The 12,524-nt window shown below is 51.1% G+C and overlaps 1 protein-coding gene across 1 annotated transcript; it reads right to left on the bottom strand.

Moving 5' to 3' along the window:
* Positions 1-338: 338 nt before the first annotated feature.
* Positions 339-8,468, bottom strand: ENOPH1 (enolase-phosphatase 1; the record flags this gene model as incomplete). Its single annotated transcript, XM_014949808.1, has 5 exons — positions 339-573; positions 2,397-2,520; positions 3,228-3,360; positions 6,534-6,736; positions 8,319-8,468. Coding segments are annotated over 5 exons (750 nt in total), but the record flags the coding sequence as incomplete, so codon positions are not given.
* Between the last annotated feature and the right edge of the window lie 4,056 nt (positions 8,469-12,524).

The raw sequence follows: 12,524 nt of genomic DNA on the forward strand, positions 1-12,524 counted from the left end.
GGGCAGCAACCCCACCTGCAGGAAGAAGCTCAGATCCCCTCGTGGTTCCTGGAGGTCCCTCTGGGACAGGGACACACACACACACTTTGTTTGCAGAGCCCAGAGCTAATGGTGGGGTGTCTCAGCACCAGATTTCAAGGGGGGGATCTGAAGGACACATCCCCTGAACTAACTGTTTGCTGGGAAAGGGGAGGAAACAGCAGGGCTCGTGGCTGCTGCTCCTCACCCTGCTCCCAGCTCCACCTGCCACAGGCCTCTGTCCTACTGCACAAGTGACTCCATACCATCCTCTCCATCCATACCTGTCTGCACTAGTCACGGGGCCAAGACACGATGTGGGTTTGGTTTTTAAATTCTGATGATGAAAATTTACCTAAAGTTACACAGAGACAATTCGGGTGAAGCAGAGTCCTTTGCGTGTGCGCCGCTTTCCCTAAGTGGAGGAAGGCAGGAAGAGTTCAGTGAAAGAGGAGATGAGGCTGTAGTAGGACTTCTCATCGTCCGTCAGGCCTGCGTTGCCTGGTCTGATCACCACGGCCACGTGAGTATCCGCTTCCTCGGCTGCGTTGGCTTCTGAAACAGAGGGGGGGAGAGTGGAGATGAGATGTGCTTATCAATCAACCTCTCGTTAAGGCCTGGAGATGCCCCAAAACACCCAAGTTTTGGGTGCTTTCAAAGGTTGAGACTGAAAGAACAGCATTTGCACATGGCGTTGCAAGGCTCTAAGCCAGGGACCAGCTCCCGGGAGACCTTCTGTGGATCACTGGAGCTGCTGCCTGAGGTGAGGCTGGGGGCAGAGTGGCTGGAGCTGCCTGGCAGAAAAGGCCCTGGGGGTGTTGGTGGACACCGGCTGAACAGGAGCCAGCAGTGTGCCCAGGTGGCCAAGAAGGCCACCAGCATCCTGGCCTGTGTCAGGAGCAGCGTGGGGAGTAGGACTCAGGAGGTGATGGTCTCCCTGTGCTGGGCACTGGTGAGGCCTCACCTCGAGGGCTGGGTCCAGTTCTGGGCCCCTCACTACATGAAAGACTTTGAGGGGCTAGAGCAGGTCCAGAGAAGGGCAACAAAGCTGGTGAGGGGTCTGGAGAACAAGTCTCCTGAGGAGAGGCTCAGGGAGCTGGGGGTGTTCAGCCTGGAGAAGAGGAGGCTGAGGGGAGACCTTATTGCTCTCTCCAACTCCCTGAAAGGAGGGTGTAGCCAGGGGGGGTCGGTCTCTGCTCCCAAGGAACAGGTGATGGGACAAGAGGAAACGGCCTCAAGTTGCACCAGGGGAGGTGCAGCTTGGAGATTAGGAAAAATTTTTACACAGAAAGGGTTATGAAGCCTTGGAATGGGCTGCCCAGGGAAGGGGTTGAGGCACCATCCCTGGAGGGGTTCAAAAGATGGGTTGACATAGTGCTTAGAGACATGGTTTAGTGATGTGGGGGGAAGGTGTTTTGTATGGTTTTCTTTTGGGTTTTTTTTTTATCAGAGTTAGGTTGATGGTTGGACCAGATGATCTTAAAGGTCCCTTCCAACTGAGACAATTCTATGAGAGGATGGGAGCTGGCTGCCTCCCCATCTCCTCCCCTCTCCCAGCTGGTGGCCACCCAAGGCACCGTGCAGGCAGCACCTACTGGCAGCTCGATTCCTGTCACGAAGAAGCTGGGCTGTGGCACTAGTGGCTCCAACACACCCTGCTGAGAGTCACTTCTCACAAGCTTCCTTTGCTCCCCAAGCACAGCAAGAGGCCAACTGAAGACAATAAAGGGAAAAGGAGGTAATTACAAGCTCCCACCAACTCTGCTGCCAGGGCTCTCTCAGGAGGAGACAAGGGCTAACTCCTGGAGACTGAGCTGGCTTAGACTTGAGATCACCACCGAGTGCCATTTCTGCCAGAAAGATGTTTCCAGCAAAGGCAGGAAAATACATCAGCTTCCTCAGTCTGGCTTTCCAGGGGGCAAGTCTTGGTGACCAGAAACGATGTCTTCCTGCTGGTGCCAAGGGGCACAAAGAACCAGCCACCACGTGTGCCACACAGCAGCACAGGAGACATCATCTGCTCCCCCAAGCACAGGCTATGAAAACCACTGCCCCTGTTTGTAACTGGAGCACGCTGCCTGCTTCAGCGCACGCTCCGCTCAGCTTTAGCAGCATCTCCTTGGGTGCTTGGTGCAAGGGCAGGTTTTCTACTTGACCTATTTTCCCCTCATTGCAAAACTGCTCCCAGATATCCCGCTGCTGTGTGAGAGGCTGGATGTGTAGAGGAAGGAGCCTGGCAGCAGCTCGGGGGATGCCACCAAAGAGAGGTGGTCTCTGCAGCATTTCTGGGGTGCTGGTGGTGAATGGGTGGCACGTGTTTAAAGAGCACCTGCCTCCCTTGCACAGGTGAGAACCAACAGGACTGGCAGGCCACCTACCTCGAGGGACATCTGTCAGGAAGAGGATGTTGTTGGTGGCACACCCAATACTGGCCGCAATCCTTCTGTAGCTTTCGCTTTCTACCTTGGGGCCTATTTTGGTATCAAAGTGGCCATCAAAGAGCTGAAAGAGAGAGAAAAACAAAGGCAGTTGCTGAGCGCCATGTGAAAACCTCACTCCTGAGCAACACATAGAATCATGGAATGCTGTGGGGTTGGAAGGGACCTCTGGAGACCATCTAGTCCAACCCCCTGCCAGAGCAGGGCCACCCAGAGCAGGTCCCACAGGAACGTGTCCAGGTGGGTTTGAATGTCTCCAGAGAAGGAGACTCCACCACCTCCCTGGGCAGCCTCTGCCAGGGCTCTGCCACCCTCACAGCAAAGAAGTTCCTCCTCATCTTTAGGTGGAACTTCTTATACTCAAGTTTGTGCCCATTTCCTCTTGTCCTGTCCCTGAGCACCACTGAAAAAAGACCAGCCCCATCCTCCTGACACCCTCCCTTGAAGTATTTCTAAGCCTTGATCAGATCCCCCCTCAGCCTTCTTTTCTCCAGACTCAAAAGACTCAAGTCCCTCAGCCTCTCCTCCTAAGGGAGATGCTCCAGGCCCCTAATTATCCCCCTCCAGGCCCCCAATTATCCCCCTCCAGGCCCCCAAACATCCCCTTTCTGTAGCATACTCAGCTGGCTGAGCTTAGCTCCTGTGGGTCAAACCCACCACCCCACCTTCCTGTCCCAGACTCTGTTCATGAAGCGTTCTGGCCAGGGCAGTTGTGGGAGGGAAGCGCTCTGCAGGGGGAGAAGCTGTAAGGAAAGTGAGAAGGCTATCTACCTCTAGGATATCACCTTCTGTAGAGTATCCGAAGAGAAGCTTCTGGGCTTCGATGCTGCCCGAGGAGTAGATATAGACCTTCATGCCTGCTTCCCGCCACTTCCTGATGGCTGGAACCACGTCTTCAAAGATTCTGGAGTAAAACAGGGCAGCAGGTTAAGGGCAAACCCAGAGGCACCTGGAGGAACACCTTTAGCCAGGCACAACAGCAGCAGTCCCATTAGTTCGTAAGGGGACTTCATTCTCAGTCTGCTCAGGGGAGTCTGTATCAGCAGCTGGTGAGATGTTCTTAGCTCCAGCCAACCCAGCAGCTTATTTACTGCCACACAGAGAGCAGCTCTGATGAGCTGTTTCAGACATTCAGCAGGAGTTTCTTCAGTGCCTTCCATTTGGAGAGAGGAAATAAGGTTGGGGGAAGTGGCATCCTGCTTCTTTTCTCTGCGAAGGAGGAATAAGGGGGAAGGAAGGACAGAGAAGAGAGGGTCCTGCATCCCGAGTCCCACCTGCCTGGCAGCTACAGAGGTTTCCCTGCTGGTAAGAGCTATGGCCATAACTTCCATCCATATGGGGCAAACCCACCCCCAGGTCCAGGATCTGACCATGTGTAGGAGCCAAGAGGAGGTTGCAGCTGCAGGAGCCTGATGAGCGGCACCGCTTGAAGCCAGACAACAACTTGGGGAAGGAACATCTCCCAAGGGACTGAGGACAGAGCTACTCCATTCAGCCACTCGGTCAGGTTGTGCTACCCGTGGGCCAGGTGTGTCCCTGACCTCACTGCACCGCAAAGGGTGAACGAGCTCCCGTTCACTGGGCAGCAGCACCCCTCCCCATATTCTTCTGGCCTTGCAGAGTGCTGGGAAGGCAAGATATTGATCTAGCAACGGGCAGGTGAGTCTCAAAATGTGAGCTCTGTCTAACTCCTGGGTAGTAGCTGCCCACAGATAAGCAAGAGCAAAGGCGTGAGAGAAGGAAGGAGGAAGAACATTGTAAAGAGGTTGGTGCTGGTCTCTTCTCCCAGGTAATTAGTGACAGAACAAGAGGGAATGGCTTCAAGCTGCAACAGGGCAGGTTTAGAGTGGCCCTTAGGAAACAATTCTGCACAGCAAGAGTGGTCAGAGACTGGAACAGGCTGCCCAGGGAGGGGGTTGAGTCACCATCCCTGGATGTGTTTAAGAATCGTTTAGATGTGGTGTTGGGGGATATAGTGTAGGGGAGAACTTTGCAGAGTGGGGTTGATGGTTGGACTCGATGATCCCAAGGGTCTTTTCCAACCTGAGTGATTCTATGATTCTGTGACCAAAGCCAAGGCAACTGCTGTGTAACTGCTAACAGACACGTCTGTTGGTTCCCTCATTCCCTCCTCATTTATACCACGAGACCTCTTCCGTGATGCACCATACAAAAGCTCTTTGTATACAAAGGGCATTTACAAGATGACGCCTGTAATGAGAGAAACTGAAGGCTAGAGGATGCTCAAGAGGAACAAAGTGAGGCTGACAATCAGTCCCTCAATATTACGTGTGATGGTTGATAAGGAAAGGCCACAAACAGCCTCAGAAGGGCAGGGAGGGGGTTTGAGTCTGATATGGCAGAAGGATGGAGAGAGGAGCTGGAGGAGACGTGATCCCCAGGGAACCAAATTTTCAACCCAGTCCAAATCAGTCTTCCTCCTGCACTGCAAAGATTTGTGTGGTCATTTGGCTCAAGGCCCAAAGACACTACCCTGATACTATCCTGTGCAACCTGCTCTGGGTGGACCAGCTTTGGCAGGGGGTTGGACTAGATGATCTCCAGAGGTCCCTTCCAACCCCACAGCATTCTGTGAAACGGGGACACGAGCACCTGAACACCTGAAGAAAGAGGACTCCAAATAGATGCAAAAGAAGGTGTTGGACTGAATTTTGCAGACTCATAGCAATCAGCTGTCTCTTTCTTCATCTCCAGTTTCTTGGCCATCTGCTCAGGGCCTTGTTATGTTATGCATTTAAAAAAAAAAAAAAAAAAGAAAAAAGGTCATTCTTTTTTCTAGTTGTTTATTAAATGTCTCTGGTGTCAGCTGAAAATATTTTGAGGTTCTAAGGCACCTGCAGAACCTCAAGTGTTCACATGCTGAATTCAGTGCCTGGATTTCAGACACTGACGTGTCAGATACAGTTGAACGAGGGGGAGACTTTAGAGATCTCACTCCTTGGATGCCGCCAAGCAGCAAGGCTAGCCCCACAGTTTTTGGGCCACTCTGAGACAATTAGCCCTGTTTTTAAAAGAAAACCAACAGGATGGCTGTCCCTCTTGACTTGCTTTTGGGTTTTGTTGCTTTCTCTGGTGGATGTTTATATTTTTCTCTGAGCTCTTTTTCCTTTTCCTTCAGCAAAAACACTTTGTGAAATTCACGGTTTGTTTTACTTCCTCAGGAACTTGAAAAGCATAGTTTAACCAATTATCTCTTGACCTAATTAAGAAGATCAGGCTTAACTCCAGTTGTCCCTAATTTTGCTGTTGTGGCTGAAATATAAAGAGCCTGAAGACACAAAAAAAAAAAAAAGTGGAAAGGCAGGAAACACACAGGTAAGAGACACAGCTGGAGGAAACAATTGAAAGGATCTGACCCTTCCAGCCTGGCTTGTTCCAAAACGTGAGTGCAATTCAGGGATAAAAAATGCAAGATTGAGAACTGTAAGAAGTTCTTACTTGTGCCTCAGTCTCCTGCTTTACCAAGAAATCTCTGTAGAGAAATATTGAGACATTTTCTGAATTTTGCATGCAGAAGATAGTTGTCCTGGATGAACGTTCTGCTGGTCATGGCAGCAGAATCACCCCGTGTCACACCCCCATTGCCTTGGTCTGTTTCTCAGATGCCATCTCCTTTATGGACCCTCCCTAGGTCGAGAGAACTAGGTGTCCCCAGCATGTACCTGCCAATTATTCCTTAAGGAGAAACACTCTCACCCACTTGTCACCTTCCCAGTGGGCACTGAGACAACTGGTCAGTCCCGAGGTTACCATGAGCTTTTGGTTCCCTAGATCCAAAGATTAAGCTCGATGGATTTGTGTTTCACTGCACGACCAAGTTTGAAAGGAAGTGTCTGCAGCTGGTTCCGTGACAGCAGTGGCCTAGCTTAAGCCATGACTGGATGTAAATTGGATTGTAAATTGTAAACTGGATGTATTGGCTTCTACACCAAGGTAGTAAGGCATTTGTACGTGGGGCTGTCTCCAGGAATAGGTTATGCAGTTGTTCTGCTGACAGACATCTAGGAAAGATGCACCCCATACCTACACCAGGGAGAGGGACACACAATTACTTACTCTCCTTTGACGTGCCCAGTTGCATAGGCTGCCCTCCACATGTGACCCTGCAGCTGCTTCAGTGCTGTGGTCTTCCTGTCCAGAGACATCTGCCAGTGCACATTGTCCACCACCGCCTGGATGACCCGCTCCAGCTCCTCTTCCCCGCTTCCACTCTCCAAAGGGATCAGCACGGCCCCATCCAAGCTGGAGTCCTCCTGTGCCTGGAAATCACCCATGATAAAAGGAGGTGAGGGAATCACAGAATCTTCATGGTTGGAAGGGACTTTTGAGATCATTGAGTCCAACCATACACAAAAAAACCACAACAAAAACCCACCCCAACAATCTCAGGCACTAGAGCATGCCCTCAAGTGCCGCGTCTACACGTTTCTGAAATCCCTCCAGGGATGGTGACTCCACCACCTCCCTGGGCAGGCCCTTCCAGGGCCTGACCACCCTCTCAGGAAAGTCATTCTTCCTCAGATCTCATCTAAACCTCCCCTGCCCCAACTTCAGACCATTTCCTCTGCTCCTGAAGAGATGGATGGAAGAGATGGATTGGTCTCAACATCTCAATTTAGGAAAGGGGTCCAAGAGCTTCATCAACACACCTCTGTGCAGGACAGGACTCAGCTTGAACTGCTCTTCACATTGAGGGTTACAACACTGTTTGAATGCTTTTCTCAATGGGAGATTGAGTAGTGAGACTGACACTAGAGCAGGGAGATTGACGCTACTGAGACTTCAGTAGTGTCTAGAAGCACCTGCTTGGATTGTACTTTCCAAATTCAACAATCAGCACTACTGCAGCTGTACTGTAAATACTCTAATAAGAATTATCTTTGCTCAAGTATTTCATTACTGAAATTAAGGCAAAGAAGCAAATTCATCTGTTGCCTCCAGACAGCCACTGGTCTTGAATTACGGATGGCCCTGTGTGGTACGAGTACTCTGCCATCCCTACACACTGCTTCCCAAACAGGCCCCTGGAAGCCTCGGGCGGTGGATTCAGCAAGAGAAGGGCACAGTGCAGGCATGAGCCTGAAAAAACATGGTTTGACACCCACCTGGGGGCTGTGAAGACCAAGGCAAGTTGAGGGAATCATAGAATCATAGAATCATTGAGGTTGGAAGAGACCCTTGGGATCATCGAGTCCAACCATCTCCCCTACTCTACAAAGTCCTCCCCTACACCATGTCCCTCAGCACTGCATCTAAACATCCCTTAAACACAGCCAGGGATGGTGACTCCACCCCCTCCCTGGGCAGCCTGTTCCAATGCCCGAGCAGTCTTTCGGTGAAAAATTCCTTCCTAATGTTCAATCTAAACCTACCCTGTTGGAGCTTGAAGCCATTCCCTCTCGTTCTGTCACTAATTACCTGCAAGAAGAGACTAGCACCAACCTCTCTACAGTGTCCTTTCAGGTACAGAGTACTCTGCCATCCCTACACACTGCTTCCCAAACAGGCCCCTGGAAGCCTCGGGCGGTGGATTCAGCAAGAGAAGGGCACAGTGCAGGCATGAGCCTGAAAAAACATGGTTTGACACCCACCTGGGGGCTGTGAAGACCAAGGCAAGTTGAGGGAAGCAGCTGAGCTGCTGCCTACCAAGCACCAGCCCTTCCCCAAGCACAGCTCCAGGCTTTGGGTGGGGGTGGATCACCCCATTAAGGCAACCAGCCTCTGTGGGGGGCAAAGAGAGGTATGGGCTTGTGTTGGGTGACTGGGGGAGTCCGAGTGACCTTAAGTCTCAGGCATGCAATGAAAACCTGGAGAGACACAGTTTAGCTCCCGTTACTTAACCTGTTTCCTCAGAAGTCCAACGTCCCGCTGGCACTCCTCCTCCTCCCAGTGAGCGCGCAGATACTCCTTCACGTTGTTTCTGATGTAAGGGAATAAGGTCTCCTGGCAGCACACGAGAAAGACAGGCAGAGGTAAGGCTGACTTGCCTGCACATGCAGGTGTGTATGGTTATTGTCCCCACCTGAGCTTCCCCTCCAGCGCTGCAGCTTGTGAAACTGCCTACGATGGGGGTCTGCCTGGTGGCAGGCCAGAGCCAACCTTGGACCAAGATTAGTGGCAAGAGGATTTTTTTTTTCCCCCACAAACGCTTATTTAGCTGCAACTTTTAAATTCCAGGATGGAAAGGCGGGTGATAAGTTTTCCTGGGCTTGCCAAAACAGGTCTCAAATGGCAGATGCCACCCCAGGTTCCCCATCAGCTGAGGAGTACAAGGCTGTCCTAACGAAGGTAATTCACACACACATCTCCACTTCCCACCACAGCTACAGGACCTTTTTTAAAAAGAGCCTAGTCCAGTGACATCAAGCTCCATAGCACAGTCTCGCAAATGAAATTAAACTAAAATTAAAATTCAGTGAAATTCAGTGAAACGGGGTTAGGGAAAAGTGCCATGGGAGAATTACAAACCTTCCTGCAGATCCCCAGGGCAACCAGAAATAATTACAAATCGTTCTCATTAGTGATGTTTCACAAGTGAGAAGCCACTACCAGCCGCCGCGACATGATGGCATCTCCGGGTACAGGAAAAGCCCCAGGACAAGGGGAAGGGCAGGGAGCTCTTTTCTTTGGGTACAGAACTGAGCTTTTCTTAACTGGGAAAAATTTGCGATGGGGAGGAGATGGGAGGAAACTAACCTGAGCTCATCTCCACTCAAAAAATGGCCCTCACTGTATGTCACTTTTATTACTGAATTAAAAAAAAAAAAACACCAGTGGTCCCGACAGTGTGATGTGGTGGCAGAACTGCGTGGTTTTCTATTACTCCAATATTATTTTTCCCACATTGTATATTTTAAAACCAAGACGGATTTAGGGGAAAGGAAAAATCTCTTAAATGCCTAGAAAACGACCACAAACTTGTCTAGGGAAATCAACAGCCTTGTGATATCCCCAGTTATTCTCTTGTTTCTTTTATTTGAGCTTAGTTGCTTTCAAACTATCTTTTAAATTATGGAAGAAACTAGAGTATCCACTGGGAAAGGCAGCTGACCCACTGACTTGGTTTAACTTCTCTTACAACTTGGATGTCAGAAGGTCCCAAGTGCTTTCCAAAACCAGTGTTTCATGCTCTTGGGCTGGCAAAAAAAAAATCTACAAAACAGGCTCTGAAAGAGCAGCGCATTCTGCGATTTAGTGGATTTTAAAAGGGTAAAAAGCCTTGGCCTACTGGTCTGTGGTCCAAGAGGGGACAGCCATGCCACAGCTGGAGTGGTGGAGAGCCAGTGAGACAGATGGTTTACGGATGTCAGTGGTGATCCCAGGCAAACGATGGACTAGGTTTAAAACTTGGTGTGGAAGAATGACTCCTTGCATCCTGCAATACCTCCATCTCCAAGACTTCAGCTTTCAGCAAAAGTTTGCAGCTGCAAACTCTTGAATAGGTTTAACCGGGGCTGTTATTGACCCACTTCTCTGCTACCTTGGCTCCAGGAGACCCAAGGCTGCCTGTGCACAGGTCCCATGGCTCTGCCCCTCTCCTGTGCCAGTGCTGGGGAGATGAGCACTGGCTGGGCTCCTCAGCCATGTCCAGCCCCAGATGTGGCTGCCCCAACACAGCTTGGCAGGATGGAGAAACAGCCCTCAGCAAACACAGCCCTCCTAAGCCTTTGCAACTGCTCACAGCGGTGTAAAACCCAGCACAGAAAGAGTGATATATTTACCATCAGGAGACACCCACCCACGTAGCACGCTGTAATTAGAGCTTGTAGGATTTCAAGCAACCAGGGTCAACTTTCCTCTCCATGTCCATGCGAACTGTCACAAAGCTCAGTGACAATCTGCTCTTTTACAGGAGATCTGGCAAATCCCAGGGGATTTATCAAATTACACCTCTCCTCTGCTATCTACTTTTCTCTGCCAGGGTGGATCCAGCAGAAGAGAAAACTTGGTGACCTCTAACTAGGCGCTAAGTATTCTCTCTTCTGGAATCTTTCCTGAATCCAACCAGCAACTGGCTTGTTCCATTTTCTTACTTTGCATATTCAGTAATTCTAATACTAGAGAAAGGACGAAATGAAATCCTTTAATACTAAAGAATAAAATGCCTGCAGAACCAGTGGTGGGGCTTTTAAAGGGAAATAGAAATTACGGACGTTGACTGAAAGTCCAAGTGAAATAACTTCTTTCAAGCATTTTCAAGATTAGCAGCAAACTGAGTTTATTGAGAACCATAACTCATTTGGCCTCCCTGCAACACAAAGACTTTGGGTAGGAAACAGCCTCAGGCATATTGCATGGCAGCAAAACGGATTCAAGGTGGATTATAACCAACTCCATGGCTCTGTTAGATGTTTAGTAAGAAATCAGAGCTGTTCAGACTGTTTCATTTGAAAGGTATCAAGGGGAGGGAGGCAGCTGTAACACCATCTAGACCTGAAGTTTCTTCAAGAGGACTGGAAGAACAGGGGCAGAAACGATGTAGGCCATGTTGTGCATCTGTTAAGCTTCTCTTAGCAGATCCACCTAGAAAGCCTGGCAAGAGCCTTCACCCCTCTGGGCATCATGTGCATGAACTACTTGGCAAAAAAAGATCCACCAAAACCTAAAATGTCTCAAAGAGAAATACAGTTTAATGGCAGGAGCAGGGACAGTTCTCTGTGGTGTCTTAAATATGGGCAAATGGCTCCCTCCTGTGAAGCACACGAGCCTGGACCCAAACCTCTCAGAGAGGAGGGACCCGCAGCAGTTGGAGAACTGCAAATTTCAATGGCATGTTTACAGCATTTGTCCCGATGCCTCCTGCTGGTATCAGACTTCACGGAATGATGAAATCTTCATGGCTGGGAAGGACCTCTGAGATCACCGAGTCCAACCATACACACACGCACAACCACAAAAGACCCCCAAAATCTCGGGCACTAGAGCATGCCCTCAAGTGCCACGTCTACACGTTTCTGAAATCCCTCCAGGGATGGTGACTCCACCACCTCCCTGGGCAGGCCCTTCCAGGGCCTGACCACCCTCTCAGCAAAGTCATTCTTCCTCAGATCTCATCTAAACCTCCCCTGCCACAACCTCAGACCATTGCCTCTGCTCCTGTCATGATTCCCTTGGGAGAAGAGGCCAACCCCCACCTCTCTCCACCCTCCTGTCAGGGAGCTGGAGAGGGCAAGGAGGTCTCCCCTCAGCCTCCTCTTCTCCAAACTCAACATGCCCACTTCCCTCAGCCTCTCCTCGGAGGACTTCTTCTCCAGAGCCCTCCCCAGCTTGGTGGCTCTCCTCTGGACACGCTCCAGCCCCTCAATGTCCTTCTTGTGGTGAGGGGCCCAGAACTGAACCCAGACCTCGAGGTGGGGCCTCACCAGTGCCCAGTCCAGAGACACCATCACTGCCCTGCTCCTGCTGGCCACGCTGCTCCTGACACAGGCCAGGATGCTGGTGGCCTCCTTGGCCACCTGGGCACACTGCTGGCTCCTGTTCAGCCCACAGTCCACCAACACCCCCAGGGCCTTTTCTGCCAGGCAGCTCCAGCCACTCTGCCCCCAGCCTGGAGCGCTGCAGGGGGTTGGTGGGACCCAAGGGCAGGACCCGGCACTTGGCCTTGTTGAACCTCATCCCATTGGCCTTGGCCCATCCATCCAGCCTGTCCAGGTCCCTCTGTAGAGCCTTCCGACCCTCAGGGACTTCCCGCTCTCCTGGCTTCTGCCCCTAAACCACCATTTTCACTAGTTTTAAGCCTTCTCCTAGGCAAGGGATGCCAGTGGTAGATACCAGCTGTTAGTACAGCCCTCCTTGTTGATGTGCTCCCTATGCTATCCCCCCCCCACCCCCGGCTCCTGTGCGTGCAGGAGGAAGGACTTACATCTCCGGTGACACCGGGGGACACCTGACTGTCCTACAGCCTTTTGGAAGGGAAAAGGCACAGAAAATGTGTCACGGGCGTTGCTGCAGCCCCGGGAGAGGCGATTCCACACCCCCCCACACCCCCCCCGAACCCTGACACCGAAGGGGTCTTAGAGTCACGGGAGTCCCCCCTCCCCCCCAGCC

The sequence above is a fragment of the Calidris pugnax genome, unplaced genomic scaffold, assembly GCF_001431845.1.
Source record: "Calidris pugnax isolate Ruff unplaced genomic scaffold, ASM143184v1 scaffold42, whole genome shotgun sequence".
Lineage (NCBI taxonomy): Eukaryota > Metazoa > Chordata > Aves > Charadriiformes > Scolopacidae > Calidris > Calidris pugnax.